At 39.8% G+C, this 27,614-nt stretch overlaps 2 protein-coding genes across 17 annotated transcripts in view; one reads left to right on the top strand and one right to left on the bottom strand.

Moving 5' to 3' along the window:
- Positions 1 to 2,986, bottom strand: part of PPP4R4 (protein phosphatase 4 regulatory subunit 4) — a 78,514-nt gene extending 75,528 nt beyond the window's left edge. For 4 of the 15 annotated variants that reach the window (XM_086895582.1, XM_023927638.2, XM_023927647.2 and 1 more), the window contains exons 1-2: positions 2,718 to 2,986; positions 2,111 to 2,184 (exon numbers count right to left, since the gene is read on the bottom strand). In XM_086895582.1, the coding sequence (XP_086751708.1) occupies positions 2,111 to 2,184; positions 2,718 to 2,831 (188 nt within the window). In that variant the 5' untranslated portion in view covers positions 2,832 to 2,986. Of the gene's footprint in view, positions 1 to 2,110; positions 2,185 to 2,717 lie in introns of those variants that run through there. The other 11 variants (XM_086895588.1, XM_086895594.1, XM_086895591.1 and 8 more) reach the window with 6 other exon arrangements.
- An 8,209-nt stretch (positions 2,987 to 11,195) lies between these two features.
- DDX24 (DEAD-box helicase 24) lies at positions 11,196 to 26,553 on the top strand. 2 transcript variants are annotated; one of them, XM_023927650.2, is made up of 9 exons: positions 11,196 to 11,449; positions 11,848 to 12,584; positions 15,500 to 15,877; positions 17,523 to 17,676; positions 18,037 to 18,552; positions 20,618 to 20,693; positions 21,267 to 21,455; positions 23,799 to 23,928; positions 25,380 to 26,553. In XM_023927650.2, the coding sequence occupies exons 2-9, from the start codon at positions 11,855 to 11,857 to the stop codon at positions 25,604 to 25,606; spliced, it is 2,400 nt and encodes a 799-aa protein (XP_023783418.2). In that variant the 5' UTR covers positions 11,196 to 11,449; positions 11,848 to 11,854; the 3' UTR covers positions 25,607 to 26,553. The 2 variants fall into 2 exon arrangements, with proteins under 2 accessions (XP_023783418.2, XP_023783419.2); XM_023927651.2 differs by having other exon boundaries at positions 11,294 to 11,714.
- The last annotated feature ends 1,061 nt before the right edge of the window (positions 26,554 to 27,614 follow it).

Raw genomic sequence — 27,614 nt, 5'->3', positions numbered from 1 at the left:
TGAAAGTCTTTAAAATGTGAAGACTCTTTTCTGAACTTTCCCAAAAAATCATTAGTAAACATTAGCTTTGCTGTAGCACACGAAGGTTTCAGTCAGTATTAATCAACTCCATTACACTGTACAAGCAACACCAAAATACCTCAGTATATTTAAAAGCTTCAACTTGCAGATTAGCGTGCAACAAGCAAATTACAGTACAAAAGACATTGTGACAAAAGTAGTATTTTGATGTTTTCTGTAGATATTTAAGGGGAGAGATTTGCATTCCATTATTGTTTCTGTATATTTCAATGTATGTGGAGGTAACACTGTCCTTTCCAAATGGGATACAACAAAGGTGTCATTAACAATTTGTTTCAATCTTAGCAAAGCTCTCTCTATAGACAGATTTTCAGAAAAGGCAGTGGCTTTTTGGATAAGATCAAGAAGAGTCCCAAATAAGGAACAACCTGAAGGACAGTGAACAATGCATCTGTGAGAAAATGAGGCACAGAAAGACTGGACTGTCATTACCATCAAACAGCAACAGGCAGGGATATTGTATTGAAATAGATAAAATATTCCTGACAAGCCAAAAGTGCATATTCTTGTACATTATATAAAAAGTGCTACTGGGTTACAGGCAGCTTTTCAACTCTGCTTTTACTCTACTCAGTACAAGGACAGCAATATGCTATTCAACAGCAAAAGCTTCCACTGGATTATTGTATTAACATACCTGCACAGTGAGACTACATTACAAAAAGCCTATCAAGCAGAGTTGAATATATCTTTCAGCAATGAGAACAGTGCAGAGGAAAAAAATGAAAGTGCCATTAACAGAAAAAGAATGTTATGTCTCAAGAACAGCTGCTTGAGAAAATCAGATAAAGATGTCAGGAGAAGGTCAAGGCCAAGTTGAAAAGCAATTAAGATGAAAGATATGAAGTGGAACCTTTTGCCACTTAAAAAGGCAATCATCTGGTAAGGACATATATGCTGGAAACGTGATCTCTAACTGGAAATAGAGCAAAGAAATTTGCTACCACACTGGAAAAGAAAAAAAAAAAAAAAAAAAAAAGTCACCTATGCTGGTTGTTGTGAGTAAAACCCAGAATGGATACACATTCTTTCAGTGATAAGTACCACATGCAAACTGTTTCCTCTGAATTTCTCTACAGTCAACAGACTGCTTTGATTGCAACAACTAAGAGCAAAGCAAGTTTTAAAATCCTCTATTTAATACATTTCAGCACAGAAAAAAATACCCAAACCATAAACAGAAGTCAGTATCAAAAACAAAAATGGTAACTTAAAAATAATGCCATGAACCCCAAAAAGAGAAAATTATATCACCAAGAAAATCTATTCTAAGTACTGAGCACAGGCATAGACTAGAAAAGCACTTAAAATAGCAGAATAAGCAAACTGAGAGGGAGCTGCAGCTGGTTCTCCAATTACTAGGTATTGTTTAAAATTGCATATTCAACTCAAAATCCCCCAGAACATTTGTACTCTCAAAGATGACTTACACAGTAGTTGAAAGATCCATATTTTAAATTACCAAATTCAAGTTATTCAAGTAGCTGCAAATAAATCTTCTTTCAACAAGAAGAAGGAAGTAAAATGAAGAAAACCAGAACAGAGGGAAGTATTAACAAAGTATCTTCTACAGTAATTTCTAAGGACTATAGAACTAATCTCTCAAGTTTTCTCTTCTGTAAGTCCAAGCACACACAGGATGCTAGAACAGCTCTGTTACCAGCCTGTGTTAACTGCCCATGAGTGAATATTTGCTTAGAGTGAGTATGAACTCCCTGAATTATTTGTGTTAATAACATTAACATTCAGGGAATCTTGCAAAATCAGCTGTAGGGAAACAGATGATTAAGTACAACTCTGTGCTGGTGAGGAGCATATTAAAAGCTCAGAAATTCTTATACATGTACACAGACATCCCATTATAGGGTGATTTTTAAAAAAATTACAGTACCTATCTTGCCTATATGCTTAACAGTTGAAGGTAAAAGAACTAATAGAGAGAAAATTAAAGGAGTGAAGAGTAAAACACTAAAAAGGCTATGTAAACACAATGGTCAGCAATGTTTCACAGCAACATTTTAGGAAATACCTGAGTAGAAAAAGAGCCCTTTCAATATCACTGAGTTCTTCATCAACTGTCAATCTTTCTATTTCTTCTGGTGTCTGTCAAGTGTGAAATAGAGATTATGAGTTTACAATGCCTTACTATTTCACTGTTTAAATCATAAACCAGTCCCTTTCTCCCTACACATACAGGGCTGGCTTCACGAGTAATTTGAATTTATTCATGAAACCTCTAGCCAACATTTCAAATTCAATCAAATAAATCTTTCACTAGGAAAAGATGGAATGTCAGAGAAGTACAGTTTCAAGTCAGACACTATCACTATTAAACAAGTAGCACATAAATTAATCTGAACACCCAAGTTAGTTTATTTGTTCCCATCTTAAAATTCTCATGCTGAAAACATGAAATCCCTGCTCTACAGAATTCGAGATTGTTTATTATAGAATGACTGGCGTTTTGTATCCTGATGCTGTAAAAAAAAAACAACAAAAAACCAAAAAAACTAAAAAAAAAAACACCAAAAAAAAAACCAACCAGAAAAACCTATCTATTCACTTATTTGTGCATAATTAAAACAGATACAATTTAAAATGGATTTTAAAGCAGCGTTCTTTTTCGAGGTATATACCTTCAGGCTCCTGCGTACTGGCCTCTCTATAATAGTTAGTTCCTGCAGGTCTTCTATGTATCCAAAAAGACTGCTATGACTAAAATCCATTTTGGAGAAGATTATTGGGCGCATGTAATAACTAAAGCCTTCGGCAGCCGACGCTGTCCCCGAGCCTCACATCGCAGCGAGGGCGGCAGGACCGAAGCCCCGGGGCGCTCCCGCGGCCGGCAGCAGCCGCGGCTCGGCGCACACACTGCGGCAGCGCCCGCGGCCGCCGCCCCCGCCCAGCCTCCTGCCGGCAAACTTTCTCCGCTCCGCCCGGCCGGGCAGGCGGCGGGGCCGGCGCCCGCAGCCCCGAGAGCCCGCTGCAGCCGCCGGTGCCTCGGCGGGCGGGAGTTTCTAGCCAAGTTTGCCCTCGTCGCCGGCCAGTCCTGTTCGCAGCGAGGGCGCGGGGACCGGGGTGTCCCCGGGCGCCAGAGGGGCAAGGCGGAGCCCTGGGCTGCGGGCTCGCTCCTCGCCGGCGGGCACGGAGGACAAGGCGCGGAGCCGAGCGGAGCAGCCCCGCCGCGGAGCCCGGGTGCCGCCTCCCCGCCCGCCCCGGGAGGAGGGACGGTCGCTGCGGTGCAGTGACGCTCCCCGCCCCCGTCCCGCGGCGCAGCCCCTCGGCTCCCTCCCCGGGTGAGAGCCACAGCCCCCGGCCGGGGCAGCCCCAGACAGCCGAGCCGGTTTCCGCGGCAACGCGGCGCTACCGCGGCCTCCGCGGGGCAGGGCAGCGGCAGCACGGAAGGCGCGGAGGCGCGGCCCCCTCAGCGGCCGGCCCCGCGCGGGGGCTGCCCCGGCCTGCGGCGCTCCGGGAGCTTCCCTCGCACGGCTGCGGCACCTCCAGCCGCGCTGGGACCCCAGACCAGTGTCGCCCGTCTCACAGCTGCGTCAAAGCACAATTACACCGGAGAAACTGATAACAAGTGCTGTTTCTAATGAAAAGTCCAAAGCAGGCTGCTCCCCCCAATGAACGCTTTTATATTAATGTTTTTTAAAAAATAAATTAGTTCTTTGGCAGTAAATTGTGCAACTCTGACGAAGTCATCACTTAACATTCTTGATAAATTCTTATTCTTCACCTTTTGCATTGTAAACCCAGGTTACACATCGCTCATACAGCAGCAGCACAGATTTCCAGCTGTCCTGGTATATGCAGTTAGGCCTTGGATGCCTTTACCATTTAGGCTGACAAATGTGCATTGACTTGGGGGTTGAAGGGAGAGTGTTTTTTTCAAAACAAAAGTATGCTAATTACCTGATTCGTGTACAAATAAGCACAGATGATCTTTAAAAAGTAAGAGGGCTCCTTTTGGGGTGGGTTAGTGATACAAAATACATACAGGCATACAGGACAAGAATCATCACACAAAGCTAGATGCAGCATTTACTGATATATGTTATTCACTGGACTTCTAGACAGTGGCCTTTGCAATGGTTATATGAACACATCACACTCAGACCAGGAGTCAAAAAACCTGAAAATATTTCACGAGGGCTTATTTGAGGGGGTGCAATGTTTTTTTATCCTTGTGAGATGCCCATGTGACTAAGTTTTGTTGATAAAAAATTAAAAGTAATTCCAGAAATCCTAAAGATTACATGATACTATATAGTATATTGCCCAGAATTTTATTAATTTTTTTTTTCTATGACTGGCAAGTACCTCAGCTTTCATCTAGCAAAAAATAAACATGGTCCCCTATGTGCTGCATCTCTGTCTTCCAGTTAGGTCAAATCCTGTGCTCAGATAAACCAGTAAAACATTAAAAAATTAGAGCATCTCCATTAATTTCAAATGTAAAACAGAATTATTAGCAGGAAAATCTAATCCAATATAGATATAAATAATTAAAGTGTTATGTAATAGAAAACTAAAACCATTTGGAATTTTCAAGGCATGATGATGAATTAAAATGAGAAACACTTTTTTGAACATCTCCTTTGCAAAATCTTTTTGAGCATCATTAGACAGCAAATATAATAAATAGTTGTTACTGAATCTAAGTTCTCTCAGAGTAGGTAAGGAACTAGCTCTACAAGAGGAAATAAAGTTTTAGACAATGCTCCTTCCTCAAATTTAGAATCCTGACATGCAGGTTTCTGCTAATGGTAAGTATAAGGAAAATATACCCAATCCCAAACGCAGTTAGTTAGGAAAATCCTTTTGCAAGTTGTTTTGCAGCCAAGCTGTGGTTATTTCACCTTGCAAGAAGTTCTCACGAATCTTAGAGATCTTCTGAGGTCACAGGTATTTTCTTTTGCATGCCTTGAATAGAAACTCAATGCTGTTTTCAAACAAGGAATTTCAGAATTCAGTTTTGAAGACTGAAAAATATGGAGTTTAAATATGCAATTAGGTTGATTTCTCATGTTCTATTTTACATAAATTTTGTAAGCCACTAAGGAAGAGAGTTTTTATAAATGTGTAAACATTTAGACAAACATCTCTTTCTTACTGTCTTTAAAAAACTGTCCTTCTAACTCAGCCCAGGAAACTGAGCAGACATGATTCTCATTAACTTTAAAATTCATAGATATGTCAAAGAGATCTACAAATATCCTGGAAATGTGAAAAGCAGAATAAAAAAAGTATTTTTTTTTTCAATAAATATATTTCTGGACTAGAATAAAGATCACAGAAGGAATTAGATTAAATATATCTCATTTTGACCCATATATTTGACAGAAAAAATAAAGTTTGCATATTTTGTTCTAAAACCACATATAAAAAAATGAATCCCCTCTGATAATAAACCTGCAGGCAAGTGGTCTCTCATTCTCATCTGTGATTAAAGTCACATATGACTTGCCTTCCACTGCTGCTGCTTTCAGCTCCTCCCTTTTCCACTCCTCTCTTCTCAAAAATAAAGCTCTACTCTCAGCTTCATTCTAACCTTGTTATAGCTATTGTATTAAAATCAAGAGCTATTTCATGCTGCTTTAGTGAAATCCAGAGTGAATTGGAACCTTCGTTTGAAAACAGGAGCTGTGTAACCTTGAAAAGACAGTATCAGGCTGATTTCAAATAATCCTTCCTTGATGAAGACAGCTGCAGAGCACCCGGGAAAGTGGCACCCATACTTAGCAGAAGAAGAGAGAGTGTTATTCATGCCTTCTGAAGCAATGAGCTCTAAATTCAATGCAGGTGAACACAGAAGAAAAAAAAACCCACAACGTAGATGGAAGGACTTTGTACCTGAAGAATTCTTCAAGTACTCTGACTCTACCTAAACATTCTGGGGTGATTTGTCAGGTTGGACAGATGCACAGTTCTCCTTTGCCACCTAGCAGTTAGGCGTCTGCCTTCTGGAAACTGCTCATGAAAAAGTCGTGTTTCTTACTGTACCTGTTACACATGCCAAAAGCATCTACCTGTAAATTAAGCTATTTGCAGAGAAAGTGAAAATTTGTGAGGTCTCAGAATGTATTGCAATGCCTGAATCAGCTGAAATATGAAGGAACTGGTTTGGGATTTAGGGAATACAGAAAGATATGCCAAGAAATGCTTTCAGGCAAAATGTGTGTGCTCCTGATTAAGAGCCAGAATTTGATATGCAATAGCCAAATCAAAAAAAAAGAAGGAAAAATTCAGTGAAGTATTTTTTTAATTATGTTGGGGAAAAAAAAAACCCAAAAAACCCAAATCATTCTTCATTTCCCATTTTCCCTAACTTAACAGTCCAAAGAAAAATAAATACCATTTCATAACGTACACAGTGTAGGTTATGCACTGTGTAATTACTGTTCTGCTCAGGACTCAGCACCTGAACTGTGCAGAAATTCAATCCAGAATTTTGTGTGTTCCCCACCACTGAAAGACAGCCAAAGCTGCAGCAGCTGTCGCTCACCATTTCCAAATGAGCAACCTCTGACTGGAATTGTTTTTTACAGTCCACCAAACTCTTAAAAATGCAATTTTGATGTTCAATCTAATCCCTTAACCTCACAAAACAAGATTGTTTTTATTCCATTTGTACTCCAAGTAAAAATGTAGCCATGAACAGTGGTTCTGCAGAAAATCTCCATGTCAAGGCAAACCTGTAACAAGATTAATATAAAAGAAACATGCTCAAAAATATGAATCTACCTCAGAACAATAGTTGGAATGTAGCACACACAAACCTCAGCAGGAAAAAGATATTATTTAGCACATTTTCCAGTTTGTTGCTTAGAAACTGTTGCTTCATCTCACTATTTGCAGAAAAATTTTGATTGTTCTTTTGCCATTTTGGTCATCTCATTGTAACAGCTGTATAATATATATATTTAATGTATAAATGGGTTACAAAGAGAAAAGCACTGGATTATGTTCAATGTGCTTTCATCTGTAGCCTGATCTCCCAGCCTGATCTCTCCATCTCTTTCCTGTAACTTCGTTCCCTCCAATAAGATCTAAAAAATCAAATTGATTATTTTACGAGAACGCAGAAAATAAATTTATTTTTATGTAACCTATAAAATCTGTAAAATCACAGTCATTATGTTCACCCTTTCTCTAAGAACCAGAAATGTTCTCCTACAGTGTCTAATCTGCTGCCCTCTGTCCAAAAGTAGTTAAAAGCACATGCAAAAAGATAGAATAACAATAGAGAAAACAGAAAGTGTTGTTTTTCTTTAAATCATCCAGCTATTTCTATGATTTTCTTACCTGGCAGCAGGACCTAATACACAACTGCTTTACAAAGTTTAAATTCATGATTTTCTATTGTAAAAATTGGCTCTGCTATATACGTAACAGGAAGCTGACAAGCCCAGTTCCTTGCTATGACAACCATGAGCATTGTCTGTCATACTCATGTCAAATATTATATTAAAACTAACAACTTTTTGCCTTCAAGTATTCTTTACTCATTAGTTGCCATAGAAACTTAAGATTTCCTACCTAATATTACTGTTGGCGAGTTTACCAAATTTCTTCTTGTTCTAGTGTCCTTTACTTTATTATTCCTTTCCTGGTATTTAAAGACTGCAGTCATATCTACTCTAATCCTGGATTAAACAAGGTATGCTCAGAAGTTAGTTTTAACTCCTATAACAGGCTGTTCATTCTCCTGACCACCCCAACACTTCCCTTGGCATCTGCTGCAGTTTGATTTCACCTCTCTTGAATTAAGGTGATCAGAATATAGTACTGAAAATAAAAATATCTAGGAAATAATGCCTCTTGCAAAGAATGAATATCTGTACAGGAGTTAGCGTACCAAATATACTACACTGGCAGCTTACACTTAATCTTGTGATCAATTACTATTGTCATCCACAGTGACCTAAAATTAATTAAGTCCAGTCTTAATGGTATACATTCTCAGTATTAGCTTTAGCTGATAGTGCTGTACTTTGTATAGTACAATTCATCCAATTATTCTGGTCCTCAAGGTCCTTTCAATCGGCCTTGATATCATAATTCCCCTCTGTATTAAAAACTGTGTCATCAGCAAATTTAATATTGTATTGCAATTATTCATTAAATAAGATTAGTCCACAAGACTTTAAGAAACTCAAGTAAACCCCAAATAGCTGAAAGGTTAATCTATTAATATACACACCAATGTGTTCCCCCAGAAGACACATGCATTTCCCTTCCTCTTTAGCCAACTTCTTTCCCCTTGAAGTTCTGTCCTATTCCTTTTTCTCCTATGAAAAATACTTTGAGGTTGTCCAGATAGGTTACATGCACCTTTATTTTTCTGCCCAGAAAACCAGTTACCCTCTTAAGGGACAGGACTTGATTTCCCATTTCCCCTTGGTTCAACAATAGAGAGTTATTTCCATGGTGCTATGATCTTGGTGATATGATCTTGTCAGCCCTAGAATGGCATTCCAGAACTTCTGAAAATGTCAATAAAGGCCTAAAGCCCAAGAACCAAGGCTTCACCTTGACACTTCAGGACCAGGACAGCAAGCCTCATCTGGCTGCATGCCAGAAAAGAGAGAAGAGCAAATTTTACAGTCTGCAAAGCACAGGAGGCATCAGGTCTCCCACTGGCCAGCAGCTGCATGTTTTTCAGGTGCACAGTGCACTGTGAGTATTAATATAAATCACAGTATGGTGACATTCTTTTGTTAGCAAAAATAGCTATCAAAATCAGTAATTAAGCACATACCTGCAAGAGATAAAAAAAAACAACAAAAAACCAAAAATCAAGAAGAGAGAAACCAAAGAATTTGGTTACTAAGTGAAAGCCTACATCAGTTGCTGGCATGCACATTCAACTGTTACTGGTTCTGAATTCAGCTACATGAATCCCAGAAATTAAAGGCACTGGTCAAAATCTGGCTTAACTTTCCTTAGGAGAAGTCTTCCATATTTTATAAAAAAATTAAAATATTGAGAAAATACATAATATCTATTATGTAATACTGCACAGTGGGACCACACCACAACACCTGATCTGCAGGAATGTAGATTTATAGCTGGGAAAGAACAGGATCTGTTACCAAGTAAAGTTCTGTCATGAGGATATCAAATACTTCAAGTTTTCTTGGGGTCTCAGACATACTGGCTTAAATAGCTTGAAAACTATTCATAAAGTACCAAAATATGCATGTACTGACATGAGTTATGCAAGCAAATGACATAATTCATTAACTTATTAATACACAATTCACAATTTCCTGGTATTTAAATAACTGTTGATCTAAAGAAGCTTAGGGGGGTAAAGCAGACCTGTTTCATTTGTCATTGATATTTTTACTAAGAGCTCACTTGGCACTGTTGATAATGGAATTGTATTTACCAGGAGTTTAACAGCTGACTCTCTGTTAGGACATGAAGGTGAACTTCTCATTGACAAAGCCTTGTCACAACCTATCAAAGCTGCACCACTTTCAGGTCATAAAGGCTCAGAAGGATTAACGTTACAAAGGCTTAGAAAGATTATTGTTGCTTTAATACTAAGCAAATGTTTAGTTCCCTTGGTTATCCCATTTCAAAGCAACTCAAATAACTGAAGGCCTCTTGTACAACCAGATCACAGAGTGGCAGTGAGAAAGTTACCATGTCTTTGTAGGCTGTTCTGAAGCTCATTGCTTATTACAAACAGACACGTCCCTTCTTTCAAAATGAGATTTAGGGCCTGTAATTCAGTCCCTTAGTCTAGAATATAGAGCTCAATACTGATCAAGAAGAAAAGTCAGCCCTCACATGAATTCTTACTGAAAAAATCAGAATACTCTATCTGCTGTAAAAACACGTCCACAATTACGTTAAAAAGTGCAATTCAACGTAATTTGGCAAGGCGTTTCCATATTAAATCTTTCTTTCAGGACAAAGCTGGAAAATCTACAACTATGAAAGGACATATAATTACACCTAGGAGTAACAGCTAAGAACTCTTCAGTCCAAGTTTTTTTCATTATTTTTATTCAGCATCAATGTTAAGTCAACCACACCAGAATTTCAGAATAATCTGTTTCTTCTGCTTCTCCAAATTTACTTTTGCTAACATGCAGTAAATGAGAAAAAAATGGAAAAATTGTAAACAAGCTCTTTTGTTGCTTACAAATTTGACTCTGAACAACCATTAGGAAAGGTACTTTCAATGAAGGAATACAGGAAACTGCTGAGACCCTTCATTAAGGCTGGCATTAGGATCCAGTCCCAGGTCCTATCAGTGAGACAGTCCTGCCGGCCACTGCCGCCTGCAGCTCAGTACTACGTAAATAAGGGTTGATGGCTGTAGTGTTCAAGGTAAAACTTGCTCCTTGAACTCACTTCCTGACTGTCAGTGATTTAAACTCATCTCATACAGAACATCAGATGCTCTTCAGCCTTGCTTGTGGAATATGCATTGGAAGAAACTCCTCATATTGTGCATTGGTAAGTAATAAATGATAATTACCTGGAACTGAAACTGTCATTGGAAACCTTTAATATGCTTATTTATGCACTTGCCCTTAAAACATTAAAAAAAAAGTAGAGAAAACAACCTTCTGTTTTCCCATCTTCTCACAGAACCAGGAAAAACCTGTAAATACCAAAAGGAAGAAATAATTGCAACTGTTGTTGCAATTGTACCTGACTGTACTTAATTGTACAACCGGATTTGAACCGACTGTCCTAGTTTCTATCACCTACAAAGCTCCTGGTTCTTAACTCACTCTCCCTGTCTCATAGCAAGACACTCTTCTGAACATCAGCCGACTTTTTCGGAAGAAAAAAAAATCTTCCATTATAATTTATGACGCCCTCTTCCTACGGCAGGCTACGGCTGCGAAAAGCATGGATCACACAAGAGGCAAAAAGAACCTTGCTGTGACCTCGGTGGTGTTTGCTCCTTTTCTGTAGCTATTTGCAACTTCTCTCCTAAATGCCTAACGTTACCCGTAACAAACAGGCCCACACGAACACACAATCTGTGACTAACAGATCTTTGTTCCTGAATGCGCCCTGCCGGCGATGCGCAGCCCTAGGTGTTCATTTGGGGCCGCCATTCCAGAGGCCTCTCCCGCACTCCTCACGGGACACCGCGCGCGAGCTCCCATCCCGCCCGGCGCCGCGCAGTGACGTCACGCGGCGGGTGACGTCACGCGGCATGGCGGCGCCCAGGAGCGCACGCTGGGGGCAGCGGCGGTAGCGGCAGGCCGGGCCCGGGCAGGCCCCGCTCGCTTCCCCTCCGGCTCTATTCGGTCCCCTCCGGTCCCCTCCGGTCCCCTCCGCCTGTCTCCGGCCCTCTCCGTCCCTCTCCGGCCCCGGGCTCCCGAGTGCGGTAAGCGCTGGGCAGGGCGGGGCGGGGGGAGCAGTGGCCAGAGCTCCCGCGCGTGGCAGCGGAGGCCGTGCTGGGCCCTGCCGCGGCTCTGGCGGGTGGTTCCCGTGAGGAAGCACTGCGCATTTATCCAGCGATTCTGCTTTTATCGCCGCACGTGTTCCAGGAGGACGCAGTAGGCCTGGCCTGCCTGTTGTGTTTAGTTATATTATAGCTTATGAAGTTATTTTTAGCTATATATGTATGTTAGCTCCAAGTTAAATTTAAGGTATGTTATTGATGTATTTAAAAAAGAAGTAAAATAATTATTCCATTAATTCCCCGTTTGCTCGAATATCAAGGTAGTCTCCATTTCTTGGATTTGAAGACCTTCTTTTTTATTTCCTTGGTTTTCTTTTTAGGTAAAAAATGAAGGCTAAAAAAGGAGGGAGATTTAACTCTTCCTTTAAATTGAAACGAAAAGGCATTGAAGTAGTAGGAGAATGGAAAAGCGTGCAGATCGACCCCAATCTATTTGCTGAGGAGGAGTTTCGAGATATAGTGTGCTTGGAGGAGCTCACAGAATACAAGCTAGTAAGTTCTTCCAGTGTGGGGAAAGTGAAAGAGAAGAAGAGAAAGGCTGAGAGTGCTTCTGAAGAAGGCAATGAAGAGGTGGAAGAATCTGCCATCCCTCCAAAAAAGAAAAAGAAAAAAAAAGATTTGAGAAGCCAAACAGATAAAGGCAATACTTCTAATACAGCAGAAAATGTTGTGCTGGTTGATAAAGTGGTAAAGTGTAATGAAATGATTGAAGATGTTAATTCTGAAGACCATGGACATGTGACTGTGAGCATATCAAGCAGAAAAGACACTCCAAAGAAGAAAAAAAAGAAGGTACCTAAAAACAAGGCTTCTCAAGCACAGGAAGACCTTCCATCAGTAGTTACTTCTAAAAAAGTCAAAAACTGGACAACAGAAGTTTTATCTGCCACAAATGATCAAAAAGCTGATGTGTCTGCATGGAAAGACCTGTTTGTACCTGAGCCAGTGTTGCAGGCCTTGAGCTACCTGGGGTTTAGTGCTCCAACTCCTATTCAAGCCTTAGCCTTGCCTTCTGCCATTCGGGATAATATGGACGTTCTTGGTGCTGCAGAAACAGGTACAAATCTGTTAATCTGATCGTGTATACTTGGAGCATCTCATTTCTCTTCTGAAAATTTAGCCCATGGTTTCAAGCTTTTACATGCAGAAGAAGCAGCTTTTATGAATTAGAAGAGCTTTTGTCTTTTGTATATCCACCATATTAGTAAAATTTTAAAACTTTGTAACTTACAAACATGGGAATGACCCATCTTTAAAAGAATGCAAAGCTTTGAAGTGTCAGTGTCTCTTTTCCTTTTCCTCAAACTACTTCCTGTTTTGGGAATGGTAAGGTGATACTCTGCAAAAGGCAGAATTAATGAAGCAAGCAGGGTCTGTTTGCAGACACTGTGAGGCAAATGCGTGAGAAATGAGGCAAAGCAGAGAACCAGGTTCCTGTGGAGATAATTCATACTAGTGTAGAGCAGTGAATGAACACTGAGCACAGTGTTAAGTGTGAATATGACCCAGGTCCTAGAGCAAAACAGGCCCACCCTGTGCTCTGTCCCCTGGCTTTGCCTGTATGTTGTCACCAACCCTTCTTCCTGCTTGTGCTTAAAGTGAGTTATTATGTTTATGGTTTGAGAGGTAGATTCATGAGCATTGAGATTCATTGAGCATTGCTAGCCTTTATGACATTTGTAATAGCTCTTTGTTTACTTAATGCTACGAAGTCTCAGAACATTATGTTCCCTCAAACTTTGTGGTTCGTACCTTTGTAGTTTTGTCTTTAGCAACAGTTTTTTCCTTTGAACACCTAGGGACAGGAAGCACTGTTGGAAGCTGCCTTGCTTTAAAAGCTTCCTTTATACTGTTTTCATCTGTTCCAGTTGCTTTATCTCACTGCTGCTCTGTAAAGTCATTTACTGCTCTTGAGCAAGAAGGTATAGTAACTAATAAGATATGCAGTCATTTGCATATTTATTTTAATTAGAAGCTGTGTTGATGCTATTAGCTTTAGTGAGATTAAAAAGCCCCGCAGGGAGTGTTTTTAAAAATGGAACTGAAAATTTAAGTGGTGTTTTTGTACTGCAAAAAAGTGCCATTTTGGCAGTGCTGGTAAGCAAATTCCTCTCTAGCTGCAGGATGGAAAGAGTGGTTGGTGGTAGGCTGTGTTGTTGCTTTATAATCTTGTATAAGCCTGAGGTAGTAGGAATGTGTTTTGCTCATTTATTCTTTCATGAGTGAAATCCAGATTCACTCCAGAGAGTCCATCGGTCGTCATGCTTCTATAGAAACTTGGGACATGTGAACAACTGCCTGTCTTGAGATGCTGCAGTTGGGAGAGGCTGAAACTCAGTTCTTTTTTCTGCATCCTGCAGCACCTCTTAGCAGTGGGCCTGAAGGAGGAATGTGTGAAATTAAAGAACTATTAATCTGTTTTGGCAGTAACATTGGGAAATCCAGCAAGATTTTGATATGGCAGTAGATCCTTGTGCAGATCAGACTAAGGGAATGTCAAGGCTTGTTTTTGCACTGTGTCTAACCCTGTTCATTACTTTGTAGAACTAGTGAAGTTTCTGGTTAAGAATCTAAATCTGTGTGAAATTATACAATATGAAACTTTTCAAAAGAGCATGAATTGGTGTGAGCTGTAGTACCAAGACATTCTTTCCTCCTGGTTTTGCATGCCTGTCTATGGTACATGGTTTGTATGTTATAAGGATAACATCCTGTGAGGTGATAATTGGTTTAATTTGTGGGTGAATCTAGTGCCTGCAGAATAGTCCTGATTATCAGAACCATAATCTATCTGGGTGCATTACTGACATTTGCACCAGCAAACTGCATTACATTTAATTCAAAATCAGCAGTGTTCTTCACCTTAAAAACAGATATTCTGTATTACCAGAACATTATTGTATAAGTGCTCTAAGTACAGGTTATAAACATTTCCTGTTTCAAGTGCAGACTGAAATCATAAAATACCTCCCAGCCATGCTGGAAGGTGGATAAGTGGATATGAGACTTTGCAGCAGAACTGGTCAGGATGATGACGCTGGGCTTATCTGTATTAGCTCATATTAAGGTTCTCCCCTTAAATAGCCAAAATTCTGTGTTGCTGAATTGGCAAACCTTTACAGCTTTTTGATATGGACAGGAATTGAGATTTCCAGAGGATTGCTTTCCAGCAGTGGCCTATTACAGGAATTGTGTAATAGTGTCTTGTACTCTGGATGCTGCTTTCATGATTAGCAAACTGCTACATCTGAAAAGCTTAACTGGGGTGGATGAGCTACAAGGCTTTTCCTAATGTCTTTATTACTGACAGATAGTTCAGAAGGGAATATGTGGCAGAGGTGCAACTTGCAGTTGGTACAGTAAACCTTTGCAATTGAACTTGTTTTTGACAAGCCCTGTGTCTCCAAAGTGGACTCTGTCTTTTAAATTAGATGTATGTGTTCTGTTTATAAAAATGTGACCCAGTGCTAGATCAGGAAATTAGACGGTGGAGTATTTAAAAATACAGTATCTTAGAAAGCTGTAAATACAGGACTATAAATTGAAGATAGAAGCTAATCCTTCAAGTGCTTTCCAGTTTGTCCTTGGCCTCATTTGCTATTCCTTTATTTGGAGAATGTTGATTAGAACTTTCAATTAGGGCATGGTATTCTCCTTATGGGTATACAGTTATTTAAAAATATCTTGACTGCAACTGCAGCTTTTAAAAAACAGTTTTAGAACAAATAAATATGTCTGACCTGCTAGAGATTGGAAAAATACCTGTTCCCCAGGAACAGAGAACAGGAGATGTATAAAGGGAACAGGAGAAAAGATGCTACTGCTGCAAGTTTCTGGTCTTCTAAAGATAATGAGTTTGCATCTGTTACAATGCTGTGCTTTAAGAAGAGTGTGTGATTGGCTGTTGCTTTTCTCATCTTTTCAGATAAATGAGTTGTCAGTCTGTGTTGTTATTCTTGTTTGTTTTTTTAGGAAGCGGCAAAACGCTTGCATTTGCAATTCCAATGATTCACTCTGTGCTGCAGTGGCAAAAATCAAATAACTCAACAACTAGAAATGACAGTGTTTCTAAAGAGTCCCATCAGCATCATGATGAAACAAGATGGGAAAATGAGGATGAAGTAGAAAAAGTAACCCATCAGCAGGCTGAAGATAGCAGAGATGAAGATGATGAATCTTTCACAACAGGCTGTGTGAAGGTGCTGGAAAATGTTGAATTTGATTCCGATAACAAGACACATTCTGTTGACTCCCATAAAAACAGACCTCTTTTAGGACTGGTGCTTACTCCTACAAGAGAATTAGCTGTACAAGTAAAGCACCACATTGATGCAGTTGCAAAGTTTACAGGTATGTAAATCCCACAGGCCGTGTTCCACAGCCAGATTAGACTGGTTTTGGATCTTGGCATTCGGTGTTGAGTCAGAATGTGTGCAGCACTTTCTTCCATAAAATCATGAAATTGGTGTAGCTTTTGAGGGGTTAGAGTTTATAGCCACTGATGTGTAAGAAATGCATGTCAGTTCTTCAGTGAGATGCATGTGGAAGTAAGTAGTTAATGTGAGCTGTTTTGCTTTAAAATGTGTCTTCCTTGAAATAAGTATTGATTCATGTTCTCACAACACAGAGTCAGTACTAGATACCTGGTGACAGCTAACTTTGTTCTAGTTTTGGATAATACAGTCTATATCTAATAAATAATTTCATTATATACAACATTTTAATTATGTATAATGATTTCATTTTTAACCATTATATCAACTTTGTATATAATGTATATGTATAACTTTGCTCTATCTAATAATAAAAAAAAGAAGTTACAGCCATAAATATTTAGGTTAGATGGCATTGCTGTATTGTCTGACTTACCTCCTGCAGCAGTCAAGCCACAGAAGTGTTACTGAGTAACATGCCTGACAAAAGCAATTCCCCCTCCTCTTCCTCTCCTTTCCAAACCAGAAATCAGTACATCTGTAAAGTGAATGAGTGAGGACATGAAGCTGTTGAAGATGGCGAGTTTTTCCCAATTCTCTTCAGTTCTCCAGAACCAGTAATTGTTTTTTATTAAAGAGGATATGTATAGTGCAACACACTACTTTTAAGTCCATCTTTCTTTGGTGTTTGTATGTCCTGCTGTGCTCATCAGTCTGTGTCTGATTACAAGGCTTATTTTAACTTCTAGGCTGAAATAATTTATGTCATACAGTTCTGATAGAAGCAGTGTTATTTATATATAAAAATCTGCTGCCCAAGTGATAATACAGTTGCTGCAGCAGGAGAGGAGATAATTTGATGTGGACTTTATTGCCTTGAGCTCACTTTGGGAAAAAACACTGCAGTGGTGTTTCCCAAGTAGTCCAGAATAGAGATCAGAGGAAGCTTGGATATTGGCAGGGTCTTGCACAGTAGCATTGAGTTTATCATGGACCAGTGTATTCTTTGAAGGAGTAGGGTGAAATAAGCCATGTGTGGAGTCTGCTTCCAAAGATAAACTCCTTTTAGTACCTCTGCAGACTACTTAAAGCTAACAAGGTCTGTGCTACTGTGCCAGAATCATTAATCGGATGGGAGCATACTTGGTAGGATTATTCTATAGCAAATGAGCAGTTGTTTAGCAAGACAAGTATTTCTCAGTCTTATTCTTGAAAGGATCTTCTGGTTATTCTTAACAGGAATGTGTTTGTTCATGCAAATATAATTGAGAAAACACAAGACTCTGAAATATGTGTAAACAAAACTAACAGCTATGGATGTGATTCTTCATGCTGTTGAAAGACAGGTCCACTAATTCTTATCTAACTATAATGAGGATTTTTCTGTAAAATTGAGTGCATTTCTGTATGCTCAGTGTTACATAAAACCCCTAAAGTTTCCTGGCCAAAATGCTTGTTGAAAGTTGCAATGTAGACTCTTTAAAACACTTCAAAATGTAGATATGTATAAAAACATTCACTGGTAAATTAGTGAAATAAAATCTGTTATTTTTACGTTCTAGGCATTAAGACTGCAATACTAGTAGGAGGCATGGCTGCACAGAAGCAAGAACGTGTACTGAATCGAAAGCCAGAAATTGTAATTGCAACCCCAGGCCGTCTGTGGGAGTTAGTTAAAGAGAGACACCCACATCTTTCAAATCTTCGTCAGCTCAGGTAAAGGTGCCTTTTCAGATAACTGCTGGGTACTGAACCGGGCAGTCCTGGATACTGATGAGGTTTACTATCAGATTAAATAATTTAGACTACACAAGATCACCTATTTCTGTTTCAGTGTTTCATTGAAATGCACATTGGTTATTTTGATGGAGGGAAATGTCAGTTAAAGGCAGTAGTAAAAACCTGATTTTTCAAAAAGAAATGCAGAAGGCTACTGTAGCTGCCCCAGCATACCTGGTGTTCCTTTTGGCTTTATATGCATAACATCCTTTATGTGTTTAGCAAGAAAAGTTGTTCTTATCAGGTTGGTATTTAGCTGCACAAGTGTATTTTCACTGTGTGTTCTCTACTTGACAGGTGCCTTGTGATTGATGAAGCAGACCGAATGGTTGAGAAAGGTCACTTCTTAGAGCTGTCTCAGTTGCTGGAAATCTTAAATGATTCACAGTATAACCCTCGACGACAGACTTTTGTTTTTTCTGCCACTTTGACTTTAGTCCATCAGATTCCCACAAGAGTTTTACAAAAAAAGAATGCCAAAAAGATGGACAAGAAGACCAAACTGGAATTGTTAATGGAAAAAGTGGGAATAAAGGGCAAACCCAAAGTAATAGACTTAACAAGGAAAGAGGCTACTGTTGAGACTCTGACAGAAACCAAAATCCACTGTAACACAAATGAGAAGGACTATTACCTCTATTACTTTCTTCTCCAGTATCCAGGAAGAACCATGGTCTTTGCAAACAGCATAGACTGTGTAAAACGCCTCAGTTCTCTCCTCACAATCTTAAATTGTGATCCTCTTCCTTTGCACGCCAATATGCACCAAAAGCAAAGGCTGAAAAACCTGGAAAGGTTTGCTGAGCGAGAGAGGTGAGTTCATTTTCAACTTCCTAGCAGAGAAAAAAAATTCCATAAAGGGTCATGGGGAGAGGAAACAAATCTGTTAGAGTAAGAGCAGGTCAGGGAAGTTAGCTAAGCATGTGAGTCCCCTGTTCGTAAGCCCAAGATACTAATGATTCAGGATGAGGTTTCACAGTTAAAGTGGTGAACTGGAGCAAGTTCAGTGGAAGGCTATCAAGATATTCAAAAAGCACTGGCTCTGCAAGAGAGGAGTCTGAAGGGGCTGGGTGTTTGTACTACCTGGGAAAAGTATTTTGTGGGGAGGTAAAGGCAACCCTCTGACACCATAAAAGATGGAGCCAGGCTTTTCAGAGTGGTGCTTGATGGAAGGATGAGGGGTAATGGGTACAAGTTGAAGTAATAGGTTCAGGCTGGATATGAGAAAGGGCTTTTTCTCTGTGAGGACAGTCAAGCATGGGAGCAGGCGGCTTGTCCTCAAGTTTTCTGAGGCTCAGTTCAACTGAGGTTGAGTTGAACTGACCAGTTCAACTCGGTCCAGTCTTGCAGCTCATCCTGCTTAGGGACCTCCTGAGGTACGCTGGAGCTTGAAATAGCCTGTGGTCCTGGAGCTTGTTGCTGCTGAAGGAGCTGTCACTTGGCCTGTTTTCAGGCATGTTTTTAGAACTGTCCTGCACAGCTCTGTCCATGTCCTGGCTCTGCAGCTCATTTGATCCTCTGTAAGTTATTGAATCTTCCTAAACCATCAGAAAACTAACCACTTATTAGTCATTTGCAGGTTTAGTTACATAAATCAGTATCCCAGGGGTCATGTCTTTGAGCAATGCAAAAGAAAGGGCAGTTGTGCCTTTCAGCAGTAGTGGGCATTCAGGTCTTACCCAGGGAGACCTGTCCTGCCATTTTAGGAAACATTGGGTTGTCTTTGGCATGGCCTTTGGGAGGAGATTTTTAGTGTCATTACTTCCATAGTCCAGAAGCCTCACAGTTTAGTCCTGCTGTGAACTGCTGAGTGCTGTCTGGGAGTTTGTAACTTTAATAGATTCAGGCATGGAGAACAGAGGTTGAATTGCTGTGATGGAGCTGCAGCATCCCTTGGCAAATGTATTGATAGCATTTGCATAGGTCAGGTGAGGTGTTTTCAGAGACTGCAGATTTTCAAGGCAGGAAAGAAATCTATGAGACCATCTCTCATGGCCTTCTGCAGATTGCAAACTGCAGAATTTTCTGTTGTTATTTCTTTGAACCTTGTAGCAATAGAGTATGCAGTCAGATGCCATAAAATCGTAACAAATTTCCATTTGTCATTCCAAAGTCATTTCAGTTGCTGGAAGATGTTTTTAAAACAAACTGTTCCATATTCTAGGGAGACTTTTGTTTCTGTAGAGATTGCTTATATAAAAGAGCAACTTTTGTGAGTAGTTGATCTTGTCTAGGGATAAGGAGAAATAGTAATTGTTAGAACAGAACTTCCCCTTTTATTTCTAGGGTTTAATTACTGAGAGTTTGAATGCAAGTTGGTAGAAGATGCTTCACCTCCAAAAAATGTTATTGAAATAACATGTTAATGTTAATAATGTGATTTTTCTCAACTGGTAAAGCTTTTAATAACATGTCTGTACTGCCAGAGGACCAACTGTGTTGTTAATGGTGTGATCCTAGCAAGGTAAAGAAATTATTTAAAACATGGACAGTGCACTTAAAAGTGTAATGCAGGGACAAATAACCCCCCTTCCTCACTGAATAGCATTTTTTTCTAGCGTTCTTGTGAACTGAAAGAGAAACATAGGAAAACAGGATCCAGCAAGGTAGTGCATTTATTTATTAAAAACAGAATAGACTTGCTGAAGGCAACATTTGCATTTTAACATTTTACTTTAAGAATTATTATTTCAAGACTGTTCTTGAAGTAAATTGGGTAACTGTAAGGGCAAACAGACTGCATATGTCCTAGAGATAATGCAGTATAAATTTGTTTGTTAAACTGCTATGGTAGAATTCTAGGTTGCTGTATTTTATGTTACTTGGCAAATTATTTATTCATCAATTTCATGATCGTTAAATTCTGTCAATTTCTCAGCTGTGTCCTCCTGACAACAGATGTTGCAGCTCGTGGTCTTGATATTCCTAATGTCCAGCATGTCATCCACTACCAGGTAAGTATTTTTAATGTTTTTCCTTTTACTATTTTGGTTTGATATAAGTTTTTACTGATCCTGAACGCTGTAAAACTGTAATTCTTGGTCCCATATATTGCATGGTCCCAAGTATTGAGATTAAATCATTTAACTGTCCTTAGTGCTTTATACTTAAAGATCTCATTTCTGCAGTGACTAACTGCAATAGGTAGCACTTTTTGAATGTGTGATTATGTATCAGAAATGATATAATATAGTTATGATCCTCCTTGCATTTTGCTTACCATTGATATCCAGTTACTCAGCCTTATAACTCTTCTCTGAGGACACATAAAATATTTTCCTGCTTTGCAAATGAAATGACAGAGGGTCAGAAGTTAGGATAGGTTCACAAAAGAAGATGCAAGGAAAAATTCTGGATCAGAGAACACAAAGGGTGTCAAGATACCATCTTTTACATACTTTCACCCATTTTCATGCAATGTGCTATTTGTGTAAAACTCGATGTTCTTCTGCAGCATCTTATCCAAAGCATGCCAGGCTGCTGGCAGCTGTCCATGGCCAGCTGCATGCTTCTCTGAATTCTTGCAGGTCCCTCGTACTTCTGAGCTCTACGTGCACAGAAGTGGCCGAACAGCCCGAGCTGCCAATGAAGGCCTCAGCCTGTTGCTGATTGGTCCTGAAGATTTGATCAATTTTCGGAAAATCTATAAAACCTTGGAGAAGAGTGAAGAGCTGCCATTTTTCCCAGTTGATGCCAAGTGCATGACTTCTATTAAGGTAAAGAAATATCAGTTTTTTTGCAGCCTGGGTAGTTGCTTGCTTATTTATATTACTGATAGGATACTGCCTGTCATGTTCTTTCCAGGTTTCAGATGAAATTTACTCTCGAGGATCTGGATTTGAAAATTAAGTTAATTACACTTTATATTTTTTTAAGCAATATCTTTGATATCTCCTCAATAACAGACCCAAGAAAGGTGTTCAAACATAAACATCACTTACGTTTTTCCAGAAACAGTATAGGGAGGTGAATATGTTTTGTGGCTGTGGAGCTGGAATGGCTCTGCTAAGTACATTATTTAAAACCTCTTCCATCTAAAGTCTCTTACAGACTAGAGAACAGTAGCAGGTCCAGGGATATTCAGTGGTCTTCACCTGCCTCTTCACATCTGAAGTTGTGAGTTGTCGGCTTTTCTAAAATTTCCGGTTCTGTGAGGCCACAGCTGCCACTGAACCCTATCAAACTGAGTGTGTTTCCCTTGTCTAGGTTATTACACATTTTAAAGAGGATTCAGCCGTTCACTGACTCACAAGATAGACAATGGTTAGAATTTACAAAACACTGTAGACACAACGAAGTGTCTAGTCACTACAGATTGTCTACTTGAATGAGAGACTATTTCATGTCTTAGCATTCTCTTAACAGTTTGGATGGTCAGTCATATACAAATGGGACATATTTAAATACTAGATTTTGAAGGACTCCAGATGGGGTAGAAATGTCTGAATATTGCACAGTCACTGAGAACAAGGAAGAGTGCAAGCAGTCAGATAGTGCAGCAGGTGTCTTCCTCATGGTATTCTGATTGTGGGTTACCTAATTGCATTGGACTGAGCCCAGGGTCTATCCCAGTGGCAACAGCAGTATCCTCATCTTGGGAATAATGACAGCAAGTTTCAAAACCCAGGCTTGCTGCAAATAGGGTATTTCTTTCAGGAGATGAAGCTTTCTGAAAGAGGAAAGAAAATCAAATAAATGCTTTCACTGATTGATTTTTTTCCTCCTCTTGGTAATGAAGAGAATCTGACTTCCATCCCTATCTCCCCCACTGCCCCCTTCCACTCACTGAATGTTTCTAGTTAACTGAAAGAAAACTCTTGTTTTGAAGAGTGTTGCTTCAGAGGTTCCTTTTCTTGAGGAGTTGTTCTTGGCTTTTATCATCCTCCATCAATTAATGGGCAAATAAATACCATTTCTACACTTTACTTTTCTTGTCACTATGATCTCACCTATCTGTAATAGTGCTCCTCTCCCCAGAAGCGATCTTTGTAATTGTAGTTGCAGGACTCCAGCCTCATAAGCCCTTGCAACAGTCAGGTCTTATTTAGGCTTTGGCCTGGGTTTAATCACAAAGTCATTGTAGTTAGAACTAATAGTACTGCTGGTTCTTTATGTCTGTCCTGTTGGCACACTTCTTCCCTCCTTTTGCATGCCTTCATTCAAGTTCAGGAAAAGTCTGAAGGGCTTTCACACTTGAGAGGAATAGAACTGTTGAACCAGGATAGACTTAAATAGGACTTAAATTTTACAGAGATGGAAAAGCTTACTTTAAATTTCTTGCAATGATCCAAGAAGTGACTGACTTAGTAGTCCACTGCAAGTGTTACTACTTGTATCTCTCACTAGTAATTACTGTGGCAGTCCTGGCTGCTGCTGTTACTGTGTAGCACCTGACTATTCAGATTCCTGCAGGGCTTTGTTTTATGCAACTGCAGGCATATTCCAAAAAGCAGAATTTGCTTCTGGTTGGTTCACATTTACTGTAAATGCAGATTTCCTTTCCACAGTGAATTAGTTATTTGTTTGTCCCAGCTGGAAGCCTGCAGGTCAGGTTGTTTGCTGGACATGTTTGTTCCACCTGTGTGCTGCTGGGAAGAAGGACAGGACATTCTGTCCTGTGCCTAAACAAGAACCAGGTGCATTCCTGAAAATATGATCTGTTCCTTCCGTATGGCCTGCAGGAGTTTACTTTCTTCAGAGTAAAATGAAAGTGGTGGCTGCTCCTTACTGCTGAGATTAATAATTGAGATCAAGCTGTAACTATATAAGTATGTAACTTGGAAATGGTTGGTATGATGTCTCTCAAGTGTTTATAGTGATTCATTCATAGAATGTTAACGTTCAGATATGTTTAATAGCTGGATTCTATCATGTATCTAAGGAAGGAGACAGCTAGTGAATGATGATGTGTTTATTAGGTGGGGCATCTCCTGGGACAGGGGTAGGGAACAGAAGTGTCTCTGCACCCCAGTTGCATTGTAGTGCATGCTTTCAAACACCCTGCTAAAGTACCCCACATTTCAACCTGATCATAATGTCTGAATGTACTTTCACTGCAGGAACGGATGAATTTGGCAAGGCAGATTGAGAAGGCAGAATTTTTCAACAGTCGGGAAAAGCAACACAACTCCTGGCTCCAGCAAGCTGCAGAGGCTCTTGAGATGGATCTTGATGATGACATGTTGATGGGCAAGTAGAAAATGTTTTTTCATGGATATACTCAGTAGGGCGCATAGTGCTGGTGGCCAGAAGACTCTTCACCGTGGCAGAGAAGCTTCAACAGCTGCAGGGCAGGGGTGGAGGGGAAGGAAAGGAGTGCTGCTGATGCGTGGTGTTAGTGGTGTTTTCAGGATGATCGTGCAGCAGAGAGTGCTGGAGCTGAGGGAGTGAGGTGTGACAGTTCTGGCAAGTCACAGACAAGTCTACATGTAGGACAAGAACTGCTGAGCTTCTGGCAAGCATTTCAGAGTAGTCTAAGCAGCCCAGAATGTCCTGATTGAGCCTTGTCCCCTCTTGTCACAGAGAAGGCTGTTTCCACACTTTTGCTTCTCTCTCCCACTCTCGTAGTCAGGCATCAGGACAGGAGCCTGACAGCTCTGTGTGGGAACACCCAGGAAGTGCTAGGGAACACCAGATATTATGTGAGCCTTAAGTAGGTTGAGCTGTGTGGGCTAAATGGCCAATACATATATTGAAGTTGATGAGGTTTTTGGTGGCTTGTTAGAAGTAAATAATTTATTACATTTTTAAAATTAAATATTTTGCAAGCTGTAGCTGAGAGAATGTCTAGGACTGTACAACTGCGAGTGGCTATTGGTTCAATGCCATGAAGTTTTGCAAAGCTTAGGTGCACTGTAAAATGTCCCATTGTGTTCATATTTTGGGAGCTGAAGTTCTTTGAAGGCAGGCTGAATAGCTGCAGAGGTCAATTCAGATTAGTCTGGCTCTAACCTGTTAGCTGCTAAATATGTCAATGCCTTAATTTTCAAAGATGTTTAGATTAATGTCTTTCTTTATTCATGCCTGGACTAGCTGGTTCTCAACCACTTTGCAAGCAAACACTAACCATCTCTGTCTAAATTGTTCAGGAGTGCTTTCAGATAATTAGCACTCTGCTGTCTTGTTTTGACATAATCTGAGTATGCTGTGCTTTGGAATGAGTTTCCAAACAGCACATCCAATCCAAGTAAGTTGTGACTCTCAAGTGAAACATTTTGTAATTGCAACTCAGAAACTTGCCAGGTTTATGCTTTAAAGTGTACTTATTATTTAATTCTTGTGTAGCTTCTTGGAGTCCAATTAAACTCCCAATCATTCCTGCTGTAAGTGAAGTGTCTCTTACACAGTTACAAAAGATGTAGTAATGTGCTTTCAATTTTACCTTACAGCAACTTTCAGTTCATTTTTCTCCTCAGTTCAGGCCTTAACTATGGTTATTCAGTAGTCAGAATTCTTCTCAATCTCATTACCTTGTGAACAGCCTGGGTGATTTGAAAATGTCACAGGTGACTGGCAGTTAGTTGAGTGACCTTGTTGGAGAGAGAAAGCTTGGGTCATTATCTGCCCCTATCACTAGAAAGACCTGCAATGCAAGTTTTTTTCAGGTTGTAACATTCTGTTTCTTTGATTTCTGCCCCAAGGAAGAAAAGCTAGTGAGCAAGAAGAAAGCCAGAAGCAAAAGATGCTAAAGGGGATGAAAAAACAACTGAAACATATGTTGTCCCAGCCATTGTTTAAAGTCCTTATGAAAACCAAGTACCCAACACAGTCTGGAAAACTACTCTTGCCTCAGACTTCAGTGGGTATTTCAGCTCTAGGTGCCATGACCAAAAAGAAGCAAGCCAAGAAGAAGAAATCAATAAAATAATTCAGATAACAGCCAGATCATTGAGTGTGACAAAAGCAAGGACTATCCTCATCAAGGCTCTCAGTGCTGATGGAGGAACCCATCTAGAAGACAGACTGTATAAAGATGTTGCCTGTATATTGGTTGTGCAGACACAAAACAAAATGGTGATTTAAAGGGCACAATTAACATCTGGTTAGTTACAGTTGAATCTTGTCTTGGATCTTGGTTTTTATCTTATTTTTTTTCTTAAATCTCTATATTAATAGAAGTTAATTAGTTTTCGCATAGTTCTGATAATTACTCCATTTTGTGAGATGGGTAAGAGTTACTGGGTGGAATTCACTGTGGGCATACTCTACTGATAAAACTTGATTTGAATTTTAATGTCTTTGAAGGACAGGGGAAGGTCAGCTATATACAGTGCGAGTACAGTCTGAGCTGGTGGTTGTGGGAGGTTTGGCTTTTACTGCCTCCAGCTCAGTGTGAAAGGCAGAAAATACAGATGATGTTACCAGTACGTCCACAGTTCTGGTTATGGAAATGTCCCAGTTTTCATTCTCCTCTGATAATAGTTCTCTGTTCTGTTCTCCACCAGGTTTAGTTCTCTTAGTCCTGTGTTAATACCTTTTGAATGTGCAAAAAAAAGTTAAGGTGGCAATGGGCCAGGACTGACCTTGTATGTCAGTCAAATGTAGGTTTCTGAGGAATAAGTGTTTCTACTCAGTGTTTTCTTGATTAATTTTTGAAGTTAAGCCGGTATTTGAAAACATGTTAGAACCATGATCTTCGCTGTAATGGAAGAGGTCATGTTTTGAAATGTCACTTTTGAAGATTCCTCCTTGATGATTATGCTTTTAAATAACTTTAACCTGATCTGGGAAAATATTTTTTAAAATGTTTTTAAAAATATGTCAGAAAAATATATTTTGAATTTTTGTTAAATTATATCTGCCATAAACTCAAAAGCCTGTGTCTGTTTTCAATTACTTGAGATTTCTTAATCCCTTATAGCTGATGCTGTTTACACTTAGCAGACAAGAAGAGGGGAAAAGCACCCAAAAGATAAGACAGGAATCTGCGTTGGTGGGAGGACATGTACCCTTCACCTGCTGGCTCTGGATGAGGTCTCATTTCTGTGTCTCAAACAGTATGGAATGAACCTGTGTCAGTGCCATGACAAGAAGCACCAATTTACTCAGCTACTCAGGGAAATTTGTCTGTGGAGTTGAGTGCCCCCTCTAACCACTTGCTAGTTATGTGAGAATAACAAACTCCTTATTCTTTCATCTGTGTAAATAATTGAAGCCTTCTATCTCTTTTCTCTTGTTTTCATGCATTACTGAATGAGAGCTGTGACAATGTAATCATAAGCATACAGAGCTTGTCAATTATGTATGAGACTTTCCTTGCAATGCACTGTTTGTCTCATGCCCTTGGGAGCAGAGGGGAAAGTTTTGGAGAGAAGAGATGGTAAGGTTCTCTTCCTCTCTCATGTGAGGAGACACATTTTTGGAGTTAATGTGACATCAGAAAAATAAAAACAATTTTATGACAGTTCCTTGTAAAGAAAGCCGAAAAAAGGAACTGAACAAAGGTAAGCATGCCCTCATTTCTCTCCTGTGCCAATTTAATCAGACTCTTACATTACGAAGAGGAAACTTATATTGGTATTGCATCCTGAAGGGTTTGAAGACCAGATAGGCCTTTTCTGCATTTTATGATGCATTTCTGTTTCCATTTCATTAACAAAATCAAGGCAGGATCCTGACAACAGAATCCAACATCTCCCTGTCTGAATCTGCATGAGTTTTGGCAATTTCTAATTCCATGAGATCATGAGGAGAACTGAATTGGGGGACAGTGAGAGTATTGTTATTTCATTTCTATCATTGCTATGAAGCTTTTCAGCTGCTTTTGTTTCCCTGTGTTTAACAACCCAGCTCTTACACTCCCAGAACACGTTCCCAGCCTACTGTCTTACCAAGTCTCCCCAGGATGGAGCATGGCACTTGTGCCCTCCTTGCTG

This window comes from Cyanistes caeruleus, chromosome 6 (assembly GCF_971803275.1).
Source record: "Cyanistes caeruleus chromosome 6, bCyaCae1.hap1.1, whole genome shotgun sequence".
In the NCBI taxonomy this organism is placed as follows: domain Eukaryota; kingdom Metazoa; phylum Chordata; class Aves; order Passeriformes; family Paridae; genus Cyanistes; species Cyanistes caeruleus.
The sequence above is the reverse complement of the archived record's forward strand: the minus strand, read 5'-3'. Positions and strand labels throughout refer to the sequence as shown.

Excerpts from the sequence above, each read along its gene's own strand:
- DDX24 (XM_023927650.2), top strand. The coding sequence starts at position 11,855 with ATGAAGGCTAAAAAAGGAGGGAGATTTAACTCTTCCTTTAAATTGAAA. Across the intron at positions 15,878-17,522 it reads TGCAGTTGCAAAGTTTACAG|GCATTAAGACTGCAATACTA; the intron begins GTATGTAAATCC and ends TTTACGTTCTAG. Across the intron at positions 17,677-18,036 it reads TCAAATCTTCGTCAGCTCAG|GTGCCTTGTGATTGATGAAG; the intron begins GTAAAGGTGCCT and ends TCTACTTGACAG.